Genomic DNA, 24,801 nt, shown 5'->3' on the forward strand with positions numbered 1-24,801 from the left:
GACATGCCCAAAGGGCTCTCTGGTCCGTGGCAGAGTTACAGATCTTATTTTCCTTCCTCTACAAAACCCAAATCTGTCAAAAATCAAATGGAGTTTTGGAAGGTCTGAAGCTCTCCGGGCAGCTGGCTTCAGAGGAGTGAGTACCTCATCACAAGACATGCAGGAGGTCACTGTTATGGTGATTTCTGCTGTCCTGACTCCAGATCAAGAGGTTAAACAGCCACACAGTGGGGCTGACAGCAGGTGGACCTCCCAAACCTCGTTTTCCTGGGAAAAATTCTCATACCTTTTTTTTACAAAACCCCCAAAGTTGTTCCCACAGGTGTGAGTAACAGGACCATTGACATCTGACTGGGCTTTGAAGGCACTAATTTGCCTTAATAGTCCTGACCAGCCTCACCTGGAGGCTCCCACCCACATCCATGGGTCCTGGAGCATATTTAAGCTCTTCTTGGGGGCATTCATGCCTTGCTTGAGGTCTGAGGTAGGGGTGTTGGTTTCTATTTTAGCTCCAGATGTGACTGTGCCTGGCCAATGGCCCTGCTGGTCTGGATTTCAGCTTATAGACTGATATTTTGGTCCTTAACCTGGTGTCATCATTATGGACCTGTTTGTTATTTTATACTGAACCAGAGTTCAGGATCTTTAGGTTTTTTAGAGAGAAGGTTACAATGGGCAGGTTTACCCCCATAGTTATCATCACAAGATAAGAGGCCATATTTTAAAGAAGAAAAATATATTAGCAAGTTGTGATGTTACTATAGATGCATCAGCAGAAAATGAGGTAAGAATGGGCAACTCCCTGAGAGACCAGTTTGGATCTCTGGAACTGAAGCACTTGCTCTGCTACAGTTTACATGCAAGTAAATCCTTCCTAAAAGCAATTAAACTTCTTATATTAATACCTTGGAACTTCCATCTTTCTCTGCTGAAGAGCTGGTGGAGCAATGGTGTATGTTCTGATACCTGAGTATATTTACACTACACACATCTGGGTGTCTCACTGTGTTGTAACCCTCTTGTTTTATTACAGGTTTGCTGTGAAATCTAAGTGCAGATAAAGGGAGAGTTCCTGGAGAAAAGATGCTTTTCACTGTTCAGCTGCAGTGGGAAATGCTCTGCTGAAGAGGTGCAGTGCTGGTACTTGCTTTGGCAGAAATTTGAGGTTTGGGATGTTCCTTTACTAGCTGCATGATGGTTTCTTGGAGCTGGGAAGCTGTTTTAGTTTGGGTCTGAGAACTCCACTTCTTCAAGAGACATCTAGACTAAAATTAGTAAGTCAGAGGCACCTTGGTGTTAATTCAGGATGGGACCCCCATATCCCACACTTCAGCTTGGGAAGGATATTTTGCTTAGGTCCTTCAAGGTGCAGCTCCAGACAAGGGTTCCTGAGCTGCTCCCAACAGACACGTGGGGAGGGCTCCCTCTACATATTGGACACAGTGATGGAGCTGAAGTAGCTCAGCAAGTCCTCCACTGTGAAGTCCATGGCAATCCCTGACCCTGCATAACAGCGCTGGATCAGATCCTCAAACTCTTGGTACTGATGTATGAGCTCCTGCTCCATAGCATGCCACACCACCTAGAGAAAAGCAGACCATCAGCTCCCTTCATAGCCCTGTGACAGCCACACATGCTTTGTGGCCCTGAACCCCCAAAACATCACAGCATTACACCCAGACCATGCACCAGTTACCGGCAAAAGGTTTTCCTCAGGGGAGAGATCCTTGTGGATTTTCTTGTAGAGGGTCTCAAGGGCTCTTTTCACTTCCTTGCCAGGGTATTTGTCAATGACCTTCCTCAGCTCCTGCTTGCTGTAGGCCAGCTGGAAGCTGATCTCTTCTTCCTTCACCCCTTGAGCCACACGGGCCTTCACTCCTTCAAAGAATTGCTGGAAAGACAAGGAGACATTCACTGGTGAGCTACCCTAAGGTAGACTCCTGCATCAGGGCTGAAACCTGATTGCTTGCCTCAGTTCCCTTCTTATGTCTAATTAAGTGGAAATGAGGCATTGGAAGCTGTTTGTCCTCCAGGAAAGCAGGGCATAGGGAATTTCATCAGTTCTCTTCCCTCCCTGCTCAGCAAGCAGCATCTCTAAGGGTTGCAGCACTGTGGAGCAATGGGACTGCTAGGAAAATCACTTGTGTTCCTTGATGCTTCATACAGCTTTGCTCACTACAGAGGGTTTAGGGCCAGACGTGGGGCTGAGGAATTCCAGAATCTGCTGAAGTCTAAAGCAAAACTCAACTTCTCTTAGTTCTTCCAAGTATTGTGTGAAAGCAGGACAGGCTGTTCTGTAGGGAGGAGCACATCCCATCCCAGGGATGGCTGTTGCTTGAGAGCCCAAGGCTATGCCAATCCCAAGGGATACTAGACCTTGGCTAGCTTTCAGGAAAGTGCCAGGAGCAGTGCAGCTCCACGGAAGGCTCAATGCTGTCAAACATCTTCCTGCATGAGCTTTTCGGGCACAGAATCTGTCAGGCTGGAAGGGACCACAGGAGGTCTCTAGCGCAACCTTCTGCTCAAAGCAGCTTCAACACTGGATTCGAAGGATGGTACCTGGGGGCATTTCTCAAGGTAGGTTTTAAAAACTTTTGAGGAAGAGGTCTGCAACCTCTCTGGGCAGACTGTTTCAGTGCTTTATTATCCTTCTAGTCATTTCTTCCTTCTATCCATCTGGAACCTTCCTTTTTACACTTTCTGATGGTTGTCTCATCCTGCTGTGCACCTAGTAAGTTTCTAGTTTGGCTTGGAAGGGACCTCAAAGCTCATCCAGCTCCAACCCCCTGCCACGGGCAGGGATACCTTCCACTAGAGCAGGTTGCTCCAAGCCCCTGTGTCCAACCCGGCCTTGAACACTGCCAGGGATGGGGCAGCCACAGCTTCTCTGGGCACCCTGTGCCAGCTTTAGGTATTGGAAGGCTGTACTTGTATACAATCCAAGTATCCTCATATGTCACTTGCTTTGCTTTGTTGTGAGCAATGAAATGCTGCTTTCCCTCACAGAGGAGGTATTTGAAGCCATGAAGAGGCAGGGCTGCAGGTAGCACAAGACACTGAGCCAATCTTCCAGTCGAACGTACAAGATGTTTGACAGCAAAGCCTGGAAACAAATTGAAAGTAACAGGCCCTATAAATAATTCAAGCTGATCTCAATCTGAGACACTTTAGGCCAGTGAGAAGAGAGAAAGAGCAGAGTGAGGAGGGGTCTTGGGAGTAGTCATCTCCAGGAAGAAGGGGATGTCTGTTTGAGTTAGCAAAGCCAGATGCTCTGAGCATCATTAACAAAGCAGCCTCTTGGGAAGTGTGAAACTCTGTTAGACTGATTAGCCCAGGCAGCTGTGTGAGAGGAAACTGTCAGATGCAGGCACGCAACTGGGAGTGGGGTCTGAGCAGCAAATCATGCTGCTGCTGGGATGCAGGACTGGTACCAGCATCTGATGCTGCTGAGCCCTGTTCTTGCTGGGGTTGTGCTGCCTGGGGAAACCCAGCACTAAATGGTCAGAGGAGGTGTGGGAACATTGGGGGTGTGACAAGGAGCTGATATAATCCCAGACTGGATTTGGGGAGGGGTGATCTGAACACCAGTTAATTCATAACTTTGGGAAGTGCCCTTTGAGACTCACTTTACCCTATACTCACATTGAGCTTCTCCAGTGGCTGGCCCAGGTATGTGATGATGTATTTCTCCATGTGCTCACTATATCTTTGCTTGGCTTCTATCTTCTTGTCTTCCAGGCAGTGGATCATCTTTTGGCACAGGAAGCAATGAATGTGGTGGAAGTTTTCCATCATCACCATATCTGTGTTCACCTTCAGGTTTGCTGAGGACAGGCTATTGACTTAAAAGGAAGGAACGAATATAAATCTCCCCTGTCAATTTAAAGCCATTCCCCCTCGCCTTACCGTGGCTTGCTTTTGTAGAAAGCCCCTCTCCAGCTTTCTTGTCAGCCCACTTTAGGTACTGGAAGCTGCTCTAAGGTCTCCTAGTGCAGCTACCTGCCTTGCTCTCCCAACCCTTCTCTCCCCACCAATACACCTAGGTGTTTGAGGGAAGTTGTTTGGCTGCTGCTCCCAAGACCTCTGAGTTTGTAAGAAGAACAGTGCGATCTGTAGGGAGGAGCTACTCCACAGGGGGGAAAGGAGAGGTTGACATTAGTTTCAAAGCTTAGCAGATATCTCAGCCCTGTCACAACTGGGACCATCTTGGTGCACCAGATGCCATGCACCTGGCATGCCATGCTCTGAATTTGCCTGCTGCTCCCAAGTGAAGGCAGTTTCAGCTCCAGGCAGTGCTCAGGAGGCTGGCAGCCTGCACATACCCTGCTCAGCTGATTGCTGGTAACTCCTGAAGCTGCAGCTATACACTAGATCTTAGGCAGAAGCTCTTCCCTGTGAGGGTGGTGAGGCATTGGCACAGTGGCAGGGGGTTGGGACCGGATGAGCTTTAAGGTCCCTTCCAATGCAAACTACTCTATGCATCCAGCCACCAGTGTACTCACTGCTGCTGAAGACACTGCTGGCCAGCCTGAGGTGTGCTTTGTCCAGCTCCCTTCTCCGCTGAGCTGTCCTGAACACCTCCTCTGAGAAGCTCACGAACTCCTCGAAGCGGCTCACAGAGGGCAGGATCCCACCTTTCAGCTTGCTGGGCATCCTTGTCTCCTCAATCTCTTTGCACAAGGTCCCCTGGGAACAATACACAAGACATGGCACTCAGATCTAGTGTGGCCCCAGCCTCATTTCATGGTGCACTGAGGCACAGGCTGGACTTTCTCCATTTACAGTATCTCCTATGGGAAGATACATGAGCCTCTTTGAGGCTGGATGTGAAGCTGTGTGAGCTGCTCTCCTGGAGCTGGTGTATCTGGTCTCCCAGGCTGTGTAGGTCTCTGCTCAGACACAGTACTGCAATCTCCCCATGGAGACATCCATAGCTCTTAGAGCAGAGGTGTTCACCACTGCCTCTTCTTGCACTTCTCAGGCTGGTTTATGAGCAGGCTTCCTGCTCCAGTTCTTGGCACAAACACAGTTGATGTCAACATGTGACTTTCCTTGACCTCAGTGGTCTCAGAGGCAGGTTTCTTGGCCAATTCTGATGGAGAGCTTGGCTCCAGCCATCTGACATGCTGCCCTTGCTCCCACAGCCTCCCAGTACTTTATACACAGGGGAAAACCTTTTGGTTTGACCATCCTTGTAAGAGGAGGCGCAGATGGCCCTTAGGTTTGTCCCACCTCTCTCGGACACAATCCTTAATGCAATGGGGTTCTAGTATTCCCAAAATCAAAAGAGCACGATCCCTGCCTCATACAAACCAGCATTGCTTTCAATTATGTTAGAAGTTTAGAAGATTCTGGAGGAGGTCAAACATTACCCAGATCTACTTGGGTTTACTCCTCGTGATACTCACAATGCATTTATTGAAGCTGTTCTTGGTCAAGAGCAGCATGTTGCCCAGGATGGTGTTGAGGAAGGACGCGGGGAGAGCTGAGGAAGAGTCCCACATCTCAAAGATGGAGTCATTCAAGGTAACCAGGACCTGCAAGCAGCCAAATGGGTGGATCTTATTGCAGATATCTAGAAACCCTCTCAGCTCTGGTTCCAGGCAACTGAAGATCTCGCTCAGCAGCTGGGTCGTAGGTTCTTCTAGTCTGGAAAAGGAAAGGTAAGCAATTAAATGGGGAGGGCACTGGCCCTCTGGCCAGCTGCAGAGGCAAGGGCAAAGCTAAAGAAAGAATCAAGTCTTCTCTATCACAGAGGAGACTATCGATGCTTGGGTCATCAACTTGCATCCTCCTTGCAGGAGGACACTGAAATGTCCCTGTTTTGCCAGCCGAATGAAAAATTCCAGTGTTTTTATGCTGCCATTTTTATAAGGTTTCTGTTCCATAGCATATTTTCACTTTACAACATTGCTAATAAGGAAATAAAACTGATCATGATTTCCATGAAACATAAGCCTTGCTTTCTGATCCCCCTGCAGCAGAGCTGCTGCAGAGAGGCAGGACCAGCAGGCTCTGCTCAGCCTCTCTGTGTGCCCAGCTATGATGCTGGCACAGGGTCCAAACCTGAGGCCACTTAGTAGACACCAGGATGGTCCAGAATTAAATATCCTTCCACCAGTTCCTCTGGTTGTCCCTGCAGGACACTCCAGATTATCTCATCACTGACGTACTGGCTCCAAGGCTTGGTGCATGGAGGGTCCTCAGGAGATCCCGAGCTCTCTCCTCTCTTAGTGGCAGATGTCTGGAAAAAGGAATGGAATGGGAATCATGAGAGGAAAACTGGAGATCTGGGTTTCGTTTCTCCTGCCTCATACTGGAGTCCTGTGTTTAATGCTTAGAGGTCCTGTGATTTTGCTGGAGCTGCCAGTCATGTTCAACTGGGACAAGAGATGGTCTCAGGGTGCACCAAGGTTGGTTTAGATTGGATATCATGAAAAACTTATCCACCAAAAGAGTTGTCAAACATTGGAACAGGTTCTTCCAACCTAAATTATTCTATGATCAGGAATCTTAAGCTTCTCCACTACTGACGCCACTAGAGGACAAGAGCCCAGGAGAGCTCAGGTGTCTGATATATCTGTGCTGTGCCTGCTGTGTCAAGCTGGAGGGAGGACTGGCTAATGGGACCGGAGAGGAGACAGTCCTTGCACTTACCTCCAGGTCTGCAGCATCATGGCTTAGCTGGAAGAATTTTTCAATGAACTGCTGCTCTGCGGTGCAAAGGGGTTGTAGCTCTCTCAGTACCTGCTCCAGTATCTGCTTAGAAACCATTGGGCATGTTAGAAAACCCTTGTAGCACACACTCAGGACCCTGGAGTAGATGTCTATGTCCACCTGATGTGACATCTAAGCCAGCTCAGAATATCTCTGCTTCTGCTCCAAGCACACAGCACTAGAGGGAGGACCATAGGATGGGTTACAGCACCGAACCCTTTAGAAAACCTCAGCTCCTTACCATGATGATGTTTCCTTTGTCTGATGTGTGCTCCTGGCCTCCTCTGCTCCCAGGGAGACTCCATCGGGACTGCTGCCTGCTTCCTGTCGGCTTCTCTAAGCTTTCCTGAAGACCTGCATGTTGGTAGGTGGTGAGACATCTCCATCCCCTTCGCCCTTTCCAGATCCTTTGATCATTTTAACAGATTTAAAAGTCTCTTTTATATCTGATCTTATGCGTGAATTGGCCTTTTCCTGCTGGATTCGGGGGGGGGCGGGGGGGGGGGGGGAAGCAGGCTTTGCTCTTGGTTTTTTTTATCTCCTTTCACATCTGTTTGTTTCTTTTTCATCACTTCTTTTTCTTTCACTGTGATGCTTAGCCCTTTGCTATTTAGTGCTTAGTCCTAACTCTTGAGGACTGGGGAGTTAAAAATCTTAGATGATAAGAGCATAAATCATCAGCAATGCTTGCAAGAGCTCCAGACGTTGTTGCTTAGTTTTGATGGTAAATTGCCACAAAATAATACCCAGGCAGGGGGGAGGGTTGGCTTTCCTCAAGAAATAGCCTTTTAAACTGAGAAACACTCATCTAGAAATGAATGTACTTCTCAAACATTACTAGGTTTTTTCCATAGTGTTTTCACTGGCTGCTCGGCTTAAGTGGAAAAGCTGAAAGATTTCTTTGAAATGTGCATTAAAAAAATACTATTACACTTACTGAAAGAAATTGGTGGGGAAACATCCATATTTTCTAATTCATTCTAAAAACTGGCATCATTCCCCTTACAGAGGTCCAGGGTGAGTCAGGCCAGCGTTCCGTTCCTCGTAACATCCAAAATACCCTCATGTGAGCCACTACATGCAGGGCTTTTACCTTTGGAAAGGATTTGTCAGATGCCCCTACATGCTGAGTGGGATGAGGGATGACAGTGAGCCCTGCTCGTGATCTCAGCCTTGTTAAAACCACAAAGAAAACTAATGAGCTGCTTCATCATCTCTTTCCCACTTTATGCAACAGGTGATAATAATTTCACTTCCTGGCAAGTGGCAAAACCAGGAAATAGGAAAGAATTCCATGAGCCTGTAAATGTTAGTGTGGAAAAGGGAATGGGAAAATGAGCAGAAAAGACTTAATTATTGGCTCATGATTAATTACACGTACCCTGGGGTTTGCCTTCGAAACTCTCTCGTCATACTGAAACAAGGCAATAAATCATCAGGTGATGTATTTAGAAGCAATGGACATAAATAACCCTTTTTGAGGGTTGATTCCCTGCCCTCATAACTCACTGCCAAGGTAATCAGGAGAAAAAGAGGCAGGGAGAGCAAGCCTGAGATATTTCAAAGCAGGGATGAGGGATGTTATCGGGCAAGTGGCCTCGCAGTCTGGGCTTTCATCCATGCAGCCGCTCACCCCAACGTGCTGCTGAGCAGGGAAAGACCTTGGATGAGGCTCCCGCAGAACTTCATCAAAGCCAAACCTGCACAAACAGCTTGAGAATAGCCCATTCTGCAGGAAAATATTCCAGCAGGAGTCTCTGAAGGTCCCTGGGAGCTGGGGGAGACCAGGCTTGCATCAGCGCCCATTGCTACCAAGCTCCTTCTGCACAAGGATGTGTGCCTGCATTGCCAGGGTGCTGCTGGCCCTGCGGTAGGCCCTTAAGCCACAGAGAGGTCAACTTCACCTCCGCAGGGATGTGATGCAGGAGGAGATGAGATGCTCTCCCTCCTGCTTTGTCCCCATGGTCCCAGAGGTGGGCAGGCAAACCTCATCTGGTGGCACCACAAGCCCTTGGGAAGGTGTCTTAATGCTGGGCTGAGCATCCCCAACCAAGCCTGGAACTTCCTACCTGTCCCAGAGCTCACCCCAGGGAGCAAAGCACGGTGCCAGCATATCCCAAGCACCAGCAAAGCTCATCTCGCCTCATCCCATGGCCATAGGAGAGAGCCCAGCAACAGGCAGACACCTCTGGGTGATTTATGGCAGTGCAGTAACAGGTTTGCAGCCATCAAGGTGTCTTCCTACCACTGCAATGGGTTTCACAAACACTGGGTTCTCTCCTTGGATTTTAATTACTCCCATTTCATGGGGTTCACATAGGCATTAAAGATAGACAGAGCACTGGAAGGAAACTACTGGTTTAACAGTTATCAAAAGGGGATCAGGCAGATCTGGCTACAACACATGCCCTACTCTGTCTTTCTTCTTATTTAACAAGCCTGTTTTCATCATTTCTCTCCCCCTGCAATGCCCCCATATTAACAGCTTTCTGAGCAGACCCAGCTGTCCTGAGGAGACAAACTTGGGTGCTTCTATTTTCTGTCACCCAGCAGAATTCAAGTCCCCTGCTTGGAGCCCATCAATCACTTTGCAAATAGGAACCTCTTTATCCTACCCATAATCTTTGTTATTTCCTTCTGTTTAAATAAAAGCAATCGCCCTTCTTCAGGAAATGCTGCTTGATCACATTATCTTATAAACCACAGATCAGCGTTTGCTTCCCCACTGCTAATTCCCCAGGCTTGCTGCCAGTGTGTTCATTACCTCTTATCAGGAACTCCTATTTTTAAGCGAAAAAGAGCACGTTTTCCCAGGAAAAGCTGTGTCCGGGCATGAAGAGAGGGGGTGGGAGAGGAACATTGTCTTGTTTAACTATTTCTTTTACCCAGTGTGTCAGGTGAGGCAAACTGCATGCCCCTCTCTGCTGCACTGAGTGCAGGAGCTGTGTGGTGAGGGAGGAGATGGCAGCAAAACGCCCAGATATTCACCCTGCCCTTTATGACCAACTCTGAAACTGCGGGAGAGGGCCCTGGAGGGCTACAGAAGTGGAAATCACCTGCAATGGTCTGATCCTGCAGCCTGGTGAGCTTTGGGATAGCTACCTCTAGATGTCCATGGGTGGGGCTCCCTAACCACCCCTTGTACCTCACCAGAATGGCATGGACTTCACCCCAGAAGACAAAGGATGGGTGAATATCAGGGCAGTGGGTCAGCTGGATGAGGGATGTACAATCACTGCTGCAAGTGCAAAAAGGCAGAGAAGGCAGAGCCCTTTCCCATGATCCCTCAGCCACCAGCTCCATTTCCTTCTCCAGGCTTCATCCTCTGGCTCCAGGGTCTAGACACCAGTGATGAAGTAGGTGCAGATCTGGAAGAAGCCAGGCGAGTGCTCTGATAGACTAAACACACCGTGCAAAGTGGGTTTTGACATTCAAGTTGGGCCAAGCTGGCATGGAACTTTCCATTACAGTGCTTTGTTTTGCTGAAGGAAAATATGACTTCTGCAATAAAAAACTTTCAGAGGAGACAGATCAGTTTCTCTTTTTATCTTCAGAAACACCTGACTGGAATATTTTGAGTCAGATGCAATGATTTCAGTTGAAATGATCACCTTGGGACAACACAGCCCCACAGTTGGCTTACTATGAAATCATTCTGCTCTCACAAATACTGCTATGAATACACTCGTGTCTCCAGGGACAGGATTGGTGCCATCTCTTTACAGGGAAACAGAGTGTCTGAGGAGTCCGTGACCAGCTCTGCTTGCATGAAATATGCTTGCATGAAATATGCAGGTATTAGCCAAGCAGTCCCATGTCCTCCTCTCTTACAGCTATAGCATCATTTCTGTGTCCTACAAAGGGAAGGTGGATAAAAGCTACAGCTTGGAGAAGCAGATAAAACTGGGTAACCCCCAGAGCCAAGGCTGACACAAATACTGCCTGGTGTAAAGTAGAGTGGGCCTTGTCACGTGCTGCCAACTGCAGAGCCAGTCCCTGGAGGAGATAAATTCATGGCACAAAACCTGGGGAAGACACCTGCAACAGGGGATGATTCCCCACTTGCGAACAAATCACTGCTCAGCAGCGCAAAGGTCATATTAGCAAATCACTCACTTCCTTTTCTTCTTCCTACCAAGAAGGTTTTGGCCTGTTCAAAAAGGGCTTTGATTTCCCGGTCATAGAGTCTGCTGAGGTTCTGAGCATAGACCTGGAAAGTAGAGAAATGACCAGGTGAAAGCAAAAAGACCCAATTTCAGCATTTCAGACCTTTTCCTTTAAAACAGTGTTTCCCACTGAGTCCCAGACTGCCTTCTGTCAAGCACAGAGGTCCAACCTCGTGTGGCCAAGTTGGCCTGACATTCTCCTAGAAGGGCCAGCTGCTGGAAGCTTGTAGGTTGTATGGGTTAGGTGAAACCAAGCTCTCATCATGAATTAACCACTTTGACTAAACTGTTCCTTGTGGATGGTATGCAGTATTGGTTCAGGATTTCAGCCATACCTTGGGGAGATCACAGAACAGAACTGGGTTTACATTCCTCAGCCAGGCCATGAGCGGGGTGTAGGGCACCAGTTCCTCATGGTGGAGTGCATGACTTGATGCAGATGGCTTGTCAAAGGGCTGAGCAAGATCAGGGACCTGAGCATTGCCCTAAAGCAACACAAAGAGCAGTAGGAGTCAAACAGAGCATAGCTTTGAAAAGCTCTGTAAAGTATTTGCTTTATAACCGCCCTGTATTTCCAGTTCTGAATATTTTTGAGAAGCAAATTCAAAGGGTGAAGCAGAGCATCCATGATCACTTTGAACTCTAGTTTTAATCCTATGTCCTGCGAACAATTCTGAGCCCAAAGGAATGCCCAGGGTCTGGCAGTACTGGAACATGGCACTCACAGACTCACAGTCATGTAGGTGGAACAGGAGCTCGGCAGGTTCAGAGCAGGTCCTGGTGGAGCATCTTGCTCAGGGATGTGTCCAGTCAAGGTCTGAGAATCCCCAAGGACGGAGATCCCAGAGCTCCCTGACATCACATGCCTTCCCAGAGTCAGTGCTTGAAGGTACGTGAAACAACCTCTTTGGGGAGACTCCTGAAGAATCCATAGTGCCATCCCCTACACCACTGGTGCTATTCCACCAGAACATTCAAATGTACCAGGATTATGAACTGCCATGTAAAGCGTGAAGCTCACCTGCATCTCAAAGATGTTTGTAATGTGACTGATGAAAGAGCTCTCGAAGTTCTGCTTGAGTGTTTCAAACATGATCAGCTGCTCAGCCACAGACTGCAGCTTCCGATAGCCTTAAGGGGAAAAAGAAGAGAGCATCGTGGTATTGAGCAGCATGAGTGGTTGTGGCTGCAGACCAACATTGCTCAGCACACTGGCAAACAAGACAGGTCTTCAAGAAGGAAGTTCTGGGATAAATACTACCACCCAAAAGCTAACAAAGGGGGAAAGATTTGCTGTGGTACCAAGCAAAGCATCCATCAGTCCAACCATGGGCAAGGACAAACGCCTAGTCTCTTCCCCAGGAATACATGGGGTTTCATGCCAGGATGAAGTACTTGTACACCAGCAGGTCTCCAACACCACCCACAGGTGAATGCTGCTACAATGAATGATCATTTTTCCATGCTCAAGGCACAGGTTGCCCAGAAAAGCTATGGCTGCTGCAACCCTGGAAGTGCTCAAGGCCAGGCTGGACAGGGAATTTAGAGGAATTGTAGAGGTCTTGACATAAGTTTGCCTCAACTCTAATGTAAACTGGACCAGCCAGTTCCTGAGTCCAGAGGGAGGTGCCTGCAGAGCCTGGATACATTTGAGCTAGTTCCTGGGAATATCCCCTCCATCTGCAGTGGTTCACGGGCCCCTGCAGAGGCTGGACAGCAGGGAATGGTGCTGGGTGCTGGTTGTGGATGAGCTGGTGGCTCTGCTCTCTGCAGGCATAAATCTCTGCTCTCTACTCACCGGGATGGATCTGGATGTTCATGCAGGCAGATAAAGCCTCTGCTGCAGCAATACAGGCTTTCACCCTGCTGGGGCTGGAAAGATCTGCCCGGCTCAGGGCATCACAGTGTTCCCTGCTGAGGTTGAGGTGGGTCTGAAAACAAAGCCAGAAGAGAACAAGTACAAGCACAGCCAGCTTCTCATCCTGTCTCATCCCATCCAGAAGGTGCTGGCTTGAAAAAGCCAGGCTGCTCTGTCCCCACCAAAATCAAAGGTCTGCACAGTAACAACTGCAGTGGTGGCCAAGGAAGCCCTGGCAAACCTCAGCTTGAGTTTCCAAACTCTGGGACCTCTGGGATCCTACTGGCAGCAACATGGAGGGGAGGAGAAAGCAAAAGCTACAGAAACTGCAGCTCGAGCTGCTCAGAAATGAAAAGGTCAATGGCACAGAGGTCACTGTAAGCAGTGGAAGTGAGGATTAGCTGTGCTATTACAGCACACTTCTTGCATTTATGGTATGTTATGTTTGCAAATAATCTGCTTTCCCATATTCCCACAGCTCATCAAGAGTCTTTCCACTGGCTGTGCTGTCTCCTGCACCAGTGTCTCTGGCTGAGAGCTGCAGAGCAAAGCTTCTCTGGATGCTGAGACAGGCTGATGTGCACAAAGTCCACAGCTGATGGCAGACATTGACCTAACAGTGAAGTTACCTTCAAGGGTAGAGGGAAAAAGGAGAGAAAAGGAATGGGGAAAGTCCCATTAGCGGGAAGAGAAGGAACAAGGTCTCTGAACAAACATCCTCTCCAGGGAAAACACCCCCAGAATGGTTCTCCCATGGCAGATGTACAGTTTTCTTCAGGATCCACCCAACATTCCCATCTGTTTCTCTGCATGTGAGGTTATCAGTGCTGGTGGGAGCAGGGGTGGGTGTTGCACACTCAGGCTCTAATTGCTGGTTGAGTACCCTGCTTGTCTATTCCTGGGTAACGATTATTGGCTATTGCATTGACCACTGATCATCTGCTAATGAGAGCTGGATTTCCCTAGGACAAAGATAGAAACTGAAAGCTACCAAGTGAGGGGAGGAGGAAAGCAACTACCTTCAGTGACCATTGCTTCCCACAGGAAACCCCACAATCCAGACATGCCTGGAATTTGAAGGCACAAGGCTGGGAGCATCTCAATGCTTTGGGTGCACAGGTGAAAGCATTGCCCCAGCAGCCTCCCAGGAAGAAGGTCCTAAAGCTGACAGTGAAAGGTGGACTGCAGCATCCCAAGTGAAAGGCTGCAGAGCTGCATCTGTAAGGTCCTTGTCATTGAATCATTTGAGGCTAATCTTGCCCAGGAAAAGGACTTTCAGAGACCCTTCTTACAGCCCCGGAACACAGTGAGGGTACTGCACATCCTGTCTATCTGCAGTCCATCCCAGCTGTGTGGCCATCCTTACATTATCAAGACAACAAAGTCCCTCATTTCTAAGCCAGAGAATCTCTGCAGCCTTTGCAGACAGAGAATAGTTTTCAGAGTTTTTGAGGCTCATTGGAAGTTTTTCCTAATGGATTCAACAGGCTGAAGGTTTATGTCTTTGCAAACCCACCCACCGTGAGGAAGAGGATCTCATCCATCAGCCTTGTCTTGTTGGAAATGATGCGATGTAGCAAGGAGTTTTCCTGGTGGATGTGGTCCATCTGCTGCTTCACACTTCCCAGTAGCTCATTGTAGATCTGCAAGGTCTCCTCCACTCTGGCCACCTCTGCCAGGGCCTCATCAATGTTGCTCATCAGCTGTGTCACCTGCTTCTCAGAAGAGATAATGGCTCTAAGGTTGGCCTGTGAAATGGAGAAACAGAGGCCTTCAGCACTGTAGCAGGGACTGGCCACCACCACTCAGAGGCAAATATCCTGACCTTCACCCTGCCAAGTCAAAGCAGAGACCCTGTTGTTATAATGTGCAAGGTGCTGCTCTAATTGCATCAAGTGTCCTGCATCACTGCTTGAACAAGGTCAATGTCTTTGCAGTTGGCTAAACTCTACATCAGCAACCATCTGCGGGTCCCAAGTGCCAGGGCAGAACAAACCCCTTCTCTGGGCAAGGTGTACACTCGGAGGACTTTCATCTGCCACAGCAAAGATGATACTGTGGAGTCACTGGGTAAATCCAACAGTATTTGTAGGCTGGGAGAGGGTACCAAGCCCTGCTGGCTTCTGCACCACTAGGGAAGCCCCAAGTGGACACTGCATGGAGTCTCCAACCCTCAATCCCCACAACTGTTGAAGTCCCCTGAGGACCTGGGTGCCCATCCCACAATATTTGTAAGGAAACATGCCAGCTTTGAGGCACTGGCCATTTCTGCCTGGCTCTAACACATTGATGCAGACTATGGCCATGCCAAGTGCCTGTTGCAGCACGTTTAGCACCGCTCCGGGCATCGCCACTTCTGCCAGGGTGTTACCCAGCTGAGCTGCTCTGGCAGGGGATTAATAAGCAGTGAAATCATGCGTGAGACACACACATAGATGTCTCTAATACAAGAACTGAAGGCACAATTTGCCTAGGGAGGTCTCAGGCATTTGCTTTGACGGGTGGTGGAGATAGATCAGCGTGTTAATGGCTGCTGACAAGCTCCACTAGAGATTAACCGCTTCCAAATGTTAATTGTATCATTTTCAAGGCCTGTGAACCACGCAGGGTATCAAAGAAAACAATCAATAGACGCAGGCCTGGGAGGCACGACGCTTCCAGGCTGCCATTTTTCTCTCCATTAATAAAGCTTTAAAGAAGTTTGTCTTTTCTGATATTTCAATTATCTGATGGCTTTTTCATTAAATGAAGAACAACAGCAGAAGCATCTGCACCCCCCAGTACACCCCATGCTCAGGTCGCTGGTGGGAAATGGTCAGAGGAAGAGAAGCAAAGTCTTGTCAACCCAACTGTGGCTTGGACCTAGCCTGTGCTCAGGATTAGGAGTGTGCTGAAAGCACAGTAGATGCTGGACACCTACAACCCCTGTGTTAAGGACTTTCTCTTCCTCAAGCTCTGCCTGTGTTGCTATTGGGATAAAAATGACCTGCAGTTCCAGCTCTGGAGGTGCTACATGCAGGATAAGACACTGGAGCAGTGCTAAGGTGCTTGTGAAACATGTGAGAGTCACGCTGCAGCACATACCTGGACTTGGTGGCCTCAGTGTTGCTGGCAGAGCATGGGTTACACTCTCCTGTGACAAACACAGTGCTGCTTTAGGAAAGTGTGGGAGAAAGGACTGTGGGGAATGGCTTCAGAGCCAGGCACATTCACAAAGCATCTGGTAAGGTCAGAGGAATTGTGTAGAAGAGAAAAGCCTGATATCACAGCAAACACAGCAAAGCATCTCTACTAAAGGGTAGAGATGAAACTACCCCACTGCAAAGTGATGCAGCTTCCCACGGGGAGCCTGGTGATGGCAGGGCAGGCTGAGGTTCATTTGCCAGCAGGCTCAGGGGTTGGAGTTGAAGCAGAGCTTGCTAATGCACACATATACTCATCTCTGAAAACACCAACGGGTGCTCCAACCAGCCTACACAGGCTGGTGAGAGGGAGCTGGGAAGGAGCAAACTGCCCCGCTCCTGGACTGCTGCTTTCCAGCCGTACACCAGGGACCCAGCCTCAGCACCATGTTTTATTAACTGTTCCTAAATCACAGCCATAAGCCCATCAGTGCTGCGCCTTCAGATTGTCTTGTTAAGGCTGAACAGGCCCGCAGGGGGTGCCTGGAGCAAAGCATCACCGGTGGCACTGGCAGGGCAGAAAGGGCTCTCCAGAGAACCACCACATGGGAAAGGTTAATAACTGCCCTGCTGCCGGCAGCACAGAGCTGCCAGGCGCTGCCTGTTTTCAGCGGGTGCCGGGATCTTGCAGGTGTAGGAATACCAATGTGGAAATCAGAGCTCGCGGTGCCGGGGCCATGCTCTCCCTCCCTCCGAAGCAGGTAAGCGCTTCCTTGCTGCTGGTGCGGTGTTTGCCATCCCCAGAAGGGATGGGTTAACAGAAGGTGATTAGTGTTGGAAGAGGAGGACAAGGTGTCATCACTGGGATGTGTGGAAAAACGTGTGAATATATGCATGCGCTAGTCTAACCTGCTGGTATTAATAACACTTAATATCATAGATTAAACCTTAGAAATAGAAACATCTCATTAATTAATCTGTATTAGCAATAAGTGACATTTATTCATTAGAGGGCATTAAAATAATGTATTCAGTAGTGCCTTTCATCTCAAATAACTTAATAGAGATTCATTAGTTGCTCTCATTGGGTATGTTACAGCTGGGAACAGTCGCAAAGTGTCTGGAAGACTTGCCAAGAGCAAGCAGGAGCAGACCTCAGGAGTTTGGTTCTCCAGATTAACTACTAAGTTTCCAAGCAAGTCATATATAAACACAGATTGGGAACACTGCAAATACTGGAGGTAAAGGAGGTTGGATTTAGGGGGTTTTGGGTTCTTGTATGGTTTAGGATATTTCCTTTGGCTTATTTTTTCCCCTTTGTTCTTCAGTTACTTGCTCATATAATCCTAATAGCAGATATATTAGCTTAAGATAAATGCTCAAAGCAGCTAACTCATTATCTTGCTCCAGCACTCAAAAGAATCAGGTTATCCTCTGCAGAAATGCAATAAAATATAGCAACTCTAATAAGGTAAATTACACTCTCCAGCCTGAAACTAATGTGTGCCTTCTCTGCTACAGTTTGACTTTTTATCCCTTTCCAGTTCTGTTAAATTTTCCCCTCATTTTCTTCTCCCTAATTGCTGCTTTTCCTTCTGTAGGGATCATTGCTGACCCTTTCCTTTCTTTCCAGAGATCCCTACCTGTCAGACCACCCTGTCTGCTCTTCATCGCCCCCCACCTTTTATATGCACTTTCATCCCCTCCTTCCCTACTCAACAGCCTTTATCCTTCCTATCCAGACGAGGTTAAAGGCCTTCTGGTTGAATCACAGCCCTTGGTCACCCCCTTACCTCATCCAGCACATGGAGGTCATTGCTTAGCTGCTCTGCAAAGGCCACAGAGTTGTTCACAAGGGGCTCGTACTCCTCCATCAGCTTCAACACATCAGCAGCTTCCTTCGGTGACATCTCCTGGTACATATGGAGCTCCTCCTGGCTCTCCGCCTCTGCAGGGTCATTCCTTTCTTCTTGGGGCCTTTGTTTCGCTACATGGGCAGGAGGAAATGTGGAGATGGCCAAAGCCTTCTATCTATGTCATTTTATTAGCCCTACTAATATTAGCCCCACTGAGTCCAAGTGACATGAGTCCAGTGGTCTCAGTCTGCTGTCAGTTAGAGTAAGATCACAGCATGAAGCAAAGAAAGATGTGCATGAGATAAAGGGTCAGCATTGTAAGAGGGACAAAGTGGACATCTGAAATGTAATCTGAGCTCTGGCTGTGTTTTTACTTGCTCACCTCTCAAGGACTGTGCATTGGGGCATGTTGATGTGTTTGTTATACAAAGCTGAGACAAATTTCAGAGATGAACAGGATTCTTCTGATAAAATACACTGATAGTCATGTGTTGTAGAGTGAAATACATTTTTATATCTATTTCTGTCTGTATTTCTTGGCTGGGGAATGTTACCAGGCAGGCAGCAAGTCTCTCCCAGCCTGATATTACCAACACTTTATTGCTCACCTTCCCCATCCCAGAGTGCAGATAGCATCTCTGGAGATAAGATAAATTGTCCATCTATTTGTCTTCCCTTCCTCGCACTGTCTCCATGGCAAGGGTGGATATATCAGGTGGCTGTGCCGTCAGATACACAGAACATGGATTCTTGGGCTTCCCTCTCACTCGTACCCACCTCAGCCTCTCCCATCATCCCCATTCACATTAAATGTATTCACCTCCCGTTCCTAAAGCAATGATAGTGATGATGCTAAAAACCCAAACCCTGTGACAAGGAAAGTAATTACCTTCTGCTGCACAGGAAGGGACATTCACAAAGGCAATAGAGCCGGCCAGGAATCGGTGGTTCAGCTTCCGCAAGCATCTGATAAAGGTTTTCTTCTCTTCTAAGCTGCTTGCGGTCCACTTGTAAACCTTATCCAAGTGCAGATCAAAATCCAGGCTTGCCTAGATGTCAACAGTTCATTACCACATCAGTTAGACACCACTGAGCAAGTGGGTAGGATTTGAGAGGTGTGTTCATGGCACTTGGCAAATAATCACAGGCATGATAAAAGCATCAAATAAAATGCCCAGCAATTCTGAACCTAGACATGGACACCAGGACACCCACAGTGGGTCAGACCAGTGATCAACCAGCCCCAGTGTCCTGATCCAGCATGCTGGGTACTTTTCAGATTATACAGCTCCCTCACCTTTTACTGCAGGTTGTGGGGATGAACGCTGATGAATCTTGACAGTGGCTGGCGGCAGATTCATGGGAGAAAAGGGTTCAAAGGGCAAGTTCAGAGTTGTATTGCCTTCAAGATTCCCTGCCAGCCTCCCCCAGCCCGTGATCCAGCAGCTCACTGAGCCAGAGGTTGTATCCACAGCTCTGTGTTTAACAGCCCTTGAAGGACCTCCTGTCCCTGATTTCCTCTAATGGCTTTTTGAACTTATTCATAGTGTTGGCATCTACAGCATCCTGTGCCAATAAGTTCTGCAGTATAACAATGTGCTGAATGAGAAAGCTCCAATCAACTGGAGTTAAGCATTTGGGGTAAGCCCAGCATGCACCGTGCCTTCCTCTGCTGACATTCCCCTCTGCAATCCTCATCCAACCTGAAATCTCAAACCTCTCTTTGCTCAAGAACTGGGAACAGCCAGAGAAAACCCATGAACAGGCTGCCACAAGCTCAGTCCTGAAACCTTCACCTTCATCCTCTCGAAACGCTTCACATTACATCTCTCAGCAGCCCCATTTCCTGGCAGGGGAAGGTCACCTGAGATAACAGGAGCATGGACTGGAATAAAAGCACCTTTTGCATTTCCCCATGTTGTTTTCATCTGTATAAATGTCAATATCTCTGCATCTACCTATGCTTTTGCCACTATGTGGTACTTAGTGGAGATAATAAGGGAGGTTGCTGTATGAGGAACATCCCACGGAAAGAAACTCCTCCCTGCACCATCTCACCAGCTCTGCGGCACAACCTGATCTCATCTTCTGGAGAACTTTAAAGCCACACTTACAATTATTGATACTAATCGTCATAACAGACGTAGCACTGATGAGCATGGATGTAGTCCTATGAATTTTAAGGGTTGCTTTCCAACCACCCTGAGGCAATCCATCACACCCCGCATTGCCTTGCAGGCTCTGTAGCAGCCTCTGCAACAGCACAGAGCAGCAATGCCCAGGGAGGATTTTACGTGCTCGTGGTTTATAGCACATCTGAGGAGGAGCTATTAAGGCAGGGAGGCATCTGCTAATCGCTTCATAAATATTAATACTGGTTTGGTCAAGGGAGCTGAGGCTTTAAGCGCTGCTGGGCTTGCAGTGTCAGTACTTTGCTGATGCCAAGGAAGCGAAGGCTTCCCAGTGCACCAGAGCAGACCTGACGACCAAGCCCTTGCTGTGTGTACTGAATATTGACTCACTAGCTGGGGTTTGGCTGTAGTCAATACTATCTGCTAAGCAACAGAGGAGAGCTCTTGGTTTGATTTACGTGGACCTGCCAAGCAAATAGGGAGGGAGTGTGCTGACTGGGTTGCACTGGGGAGCTTGCCTTGTGTAAGGTCTCCATAGTGGGACCCTGAGAGATGCCAACAGCTTACTGCTTCAGCCTCTCCTCTGCCTGGGGACCTTGTGCAGCAGCTCCAGCTGGTGAGTACATCCCATTTTCACAGAATGGTTTGGAAGGGACCTTATCTAGTTCCAACCCCCTGCCACGGGCAGGGACACCTTCCACTAGAGCAGGTTGCTCCAAGCCCCTGTGTCCAACCTGGCCTTGAACACTGGGGCAGCCACAGCTTCTCTGGGCACCCTGTGCCAGAGCCTCAGCACCCTCACAGGGAAGAGCTTCTTCCTTATATCTTTTAGGAATATCTTTTAAATATATTTTAGGAATTATATGGGTGATTCTGGCTGCCTGCCTGCAAGAAAGACAAATTCAGAGTGGAAGAGGCAAGGAAGAGGACTCCAGGCCTGGTGAAGGGAGAAGAGAAGTCAATACAGAAGAGGAGCCTAGGAGGTCAGTCTGCTTATCCTGCCAGAAGGAAGGGTAATAGGGGAGGTCACTGCAATCTAAAAATATATCTGCAAAGGGGAAGAGCTGCCTAACTTAAAGGACAGCCACAGCACAGGCGCAAACAGAGATGATGTGGGCAGGAATACAGGACAATCAAGTTCTCCGTTTACATCCCAGTAGGAGGGGGTTCAAAAGTACACCAGTACTTTAAGACAGAGCGTGACCAGTTTATCTCACTGGGATGGCAAATGAGGGGGAAAGGACTGAAATCCTGGAGGTGTCTTCTAATCCTGACTCCTGAGGAGCCAAAGCAGTTTAGAAGACTTGGTGTAGCCCAGCTTATCTGCTAGAAGAAAGCCCATGCAGAATGAAAGCATGTCCTTCCTTGTGTACAGGAAAATGTAAGACAAAAAGATATCAGTTCGGCTCTACCCATAGCATCAAGATGCTCTGCACACCTGCAGTTGTGATTTTGCTTCCATAGAGGCTGTGCAGATGTACTTTATTTGTCCTGGATGAAGAAGTGGAAAGCTGTTCTTTTCCTCATTTATTTCTATGTTTGTGCAAACCCAGGCACCTCGCCAGAGCCCCTAGAACATTCACATTAATAACAAAACTAATTATACCGACTTTAACGACGCTCTGCCAGCCCCAGAGGCAGCAAGCTAGGATCTTGTCCACGCTTTCTTTCCCAAAACACCTTCATGTCACCCTAAAAGTGCAGCCTCATGCTGATTCCAGCCCCCTATAATCCTCCTTTCACTAAATGCCTCCATTTAAGCTGTAAATACCCCATGCAAATGCCTGTCAAGAAGCTTTGTCAAGATAGATCGACAGATGGGCCTGACAATGTGCTCTGCAAATGCTGGAGACCTGACAAGAGCAGTGCTTTGCAGCCCATCTCTCCAGCCTCTGAGGGCTGCTGCAGAGAGCTTCAGGAGGTCCTCTGCCTGAGGAATAACGGGAGTTTGCCCACTAATGTTGATAGAAGCAGTGTCCAGGCACTGGTCACCCATCCACTGATCACCCTGGTCAGGTATTTGGCCAGCTTGACATTTCCTACCTTAGAGAGGGATGATGCAGGAGGGAGGAAACCCCCAGCATCTTGGGCACAGGCATCTTATCTTCATAACCGTATCTCTCCCACCCCCATGATCAGTTCTGCCCTTTGCCAGAGAAGGAAAATCAATCCTACCTCATCCAGAGTCTTGCCGTCTACCAGCTTCAGCTCTGCTAAAGGCCACCTGTAGGCTACCTTGTACTGCTCTCCTCGGTCTACCTTGACCTTCACCAGAAGCGGCTGCATCGGCCTGAAGGTGTCCACTGAGGGTGAGGGACAGGAAAAAAACAACAGAAACAACCCACAATGTTACTGGTAGCCCAGTACACAACAGCTCAGTGTGAGCAGACAGGTACAGATGGACACACAGACACTGATTTTACACTGTGGCTGTATGGAAAGATACTACAGGTTTCCTACTGACTTATCTCTTCACTGAGTATTTACATATGGGAAATGCTCTCCAGGATTTAACCCAGCACGCTTTGAAATCTATGGAGGGATTCCCAATATATTCAATGAGTTTTAAACCATTGTGCTCTATACAAGGCACAAGAAATACTTCAGCAAGACCCAAATGTGATGGGAACAGATCATCCTAGTGCAATAAAATTTATGAGTTACATACCATATTGCTGGCCCAAAGGGGTCCAAAATCACTTCACTCTGATACCCATGCAACATATCCCTTCAAAAACCAGTTTCAGTGCCAATCCACTTACAGTCACCTCTTGATTCATTTGGAGGTGATCACTGTACATCATTCTGGCTATTACATCATCTCCCATATGAGCTAGATACCTCCAGAAAGCTGACATGGACAGTTCCAGGGGTAACTCCTGTGTTTTAGGTGCTCTTTATAGGCTACATCATCCCTTGGAGATATTCCTCCTGCCCTCCACTGACGACAGTGGAAGCTGAAATGCATCATTTAGGTCAAACATGGTGGGTAAAGCTGTAGAAATTAATCCTAAGTAGGTGACTACACCGTCTAGAATGTCATTGGCAGGAAAGTCTCTGCCCCTGTAAGTTTGTCCAAGAAAATCTATGCTAACAAGTTCTCAGGAGTGATGGAGCAATAGAAAAGCATAGACCAAAGGAGATGGAAAACCTCCCAAAGAACTTGCACTTTGGATCCTAATCAAATAAGATCCTGAAGTGTCTGGGTACCATTAAAACTCTCATCAAAGCTACAGAGAGAATGAGGCTGCAATGCTGTGTCATGTTAGAATGGTTTGTTGCTGACCTCTAACGACAGATTTGATGTAAATTGTGAAAATAAATAACCTGACATTGATGGAGGGCCTCAGCTCTCTCCAGTCAGCTAAAGATCATCCGATATTCAAGAGGGAACTTGTGCATTCATTGCCAGTTCTTGACATACTACAGTGACATGGCACAGCTCCTCTGTTTAGATAAAGATTTCCTTCGTTTAATCTTAGAATACAGCATTCTAATAGTGTCCTACCTCTTCTCCCAAATGAGGAGAAGAGCCATCAGAGAACAAATTGGACTAGAACTGCAAGAAACCTTCCTGGGTTTGCAACTCAAACAGCCCCCCAGGGTTCTCACCCACAAGACACAGAATGGACATCTTCTTCCTCCTCCCTGTCTTCCAGACACGAACAGTTTCCAGCAGCCTCTTTTTCTGTGGGTTGAACATGTCTTGTTCCAGTGAGCTCCAGAGAGAAGCCATGGTGGGACCTGAACACAGCAAGTGGTACCCAAGTGTGCCTCCTGCTGATGCTTGTGGTCACCGCAGGATAAGCAGCACCTCCTGTGAAACACAGACAGGCTGGAGAAGGGATCCACACACAATAGCACACCACTAAAATACATCACCCTCACACTGATTTCTCTCTGTTGTCTTGCAGACAGCATAAGGTCTAAGTAATTGTTGTAGGTCAGAAGGGTCTGAATTCCTGCGCAGTGCATCCAGCCCAGTAAGGCCACAATAAAACTTTCCTCGCAGGTTTTATGTGCTTGCAAACTCATTAAGCAAGTCATCATTAAGAGCCAGCAGCTACTAAACTCCCAAGGAGACCCCCTGTCTCCTGCTCTTTTTAGCTTCCCTGGCTCCAAGCTAATCAGCTAATCAACCTGAGAAGGTAATAACACAGAGGGAATGGGAAGCCCAAGGGTGGTCTCAGTTGCTGGAGCTGAGCCCTTCCTACAGCTTGCCATGCTTGTGGTCCCTGGCTGTGTGCTGCGAGCAAGCACCTCATGGAAATGTGCATGCACTCACAGCCAAGTTCTGCAGCCAATGCAAGTTTTTAGTTTCATAGTCTAAGAGAAAATGAACCCGAACTTCTTCTCCCCCTCATTTGGCTTATGTAGCTAGATGTGCTTCTCCAACAGCCCGAGAATGGCTGTGATGTGCAGGACTAAGCCATCAAAGGAAACCTCAGCATCCAGCTTTAAGCCTCTCATTATGTTTTGTGAGAATACCATGACCTCCACTTCACAGAAGAGGAAAGAAAGCACCCTAATGAAGAGGATCTCTCCTGACTGCCTCCTTAAAAGCAATGCTCAAAGCGCCTCGGAGTCTCAATCCTGGCTCTGAGTCTGGCCCACACAGAGCAAGGGATACAGCAAGTGCAGCCTCTTGAAAGCTCAACAAGTTCAGTGCTAGGCTGGAATGAGGCAACGTTGAGGTATTAAAACACTGATTCAGGTCAACCCAATGCAAGAAGGAAAGGATTTAAGTGACCATAGCAGAAGCAGTGTTTTTAGCAAGAACCTGTTGCTTGGTCACAAACTGCTCTTTTTTAAGCACAATATTCTTAATGGAAAGTTCTCACACAACTTCCCAGTCAGACCTAAGGCTCATGGAGATGTCTAGGTAAAAGAAACCCAGCACTATCAGGGTGGAGATGGCAGCTCATGTCCTGTATATCATGTCTTAACACC

At 48.0% G+C, this 24,801-nt stretch overlaps 1 protein-coding gene across 1 annotated transcript; it reads right to left on the minus strand.

The window, feature by feature from the left end:
• Positions 1–1,004: 1,004 nt before the first annotated feature.
• Positions 1,005–23,587, minus strand: LOC115613180 (exocyst complex component 1-like). The gene is made up of 17 exons (XM_030498328.1): positions 23,464–23,587; positions 22,027–22,154; positions 18,609–18,768; positions 17,657–17,850; positions 14,262–14,489; positions 12,682–12,814; positions 11,905–12,014; positions 11,219–11,368; positions 10,834–10,927; positions 6,959–7,071; positions 6,658–6,759; positions 6,174–6,244; positions 5,409–5,649; positions 4,503–4,686; positions 3,643–3,842; positions 1,697–1,891; positions 1,005–1,582 (listed from the first exon to the last, which is right to left on the minus strand). Exons 1-17 carry the CDS (start codon positions 23,585–23,587, stop codon positions 1,427–1,429), a joined length of 2,583 nt encoding a protein of 860 aa, XP_030354188.1. The 3' UTR covers positions 1,005–1,426.
• Positions 23,588–24,801: the final 1,214 nt, after the last annotated feature.

This window comes from Strigops habroptila, chromosome 9 (assembly GCF_004027225.2).
Source record: "Strigops habroptila isolate Jane chromosome 9, bStrHab1.2.pri, whole genome shotgun sequence".
Classification (NCBI taxonomy): Eukaryota; Metazoa; Chordata; class Aves; order Psittaciformes; family Psittacidae; genus Strigops; species Strigops habroptila.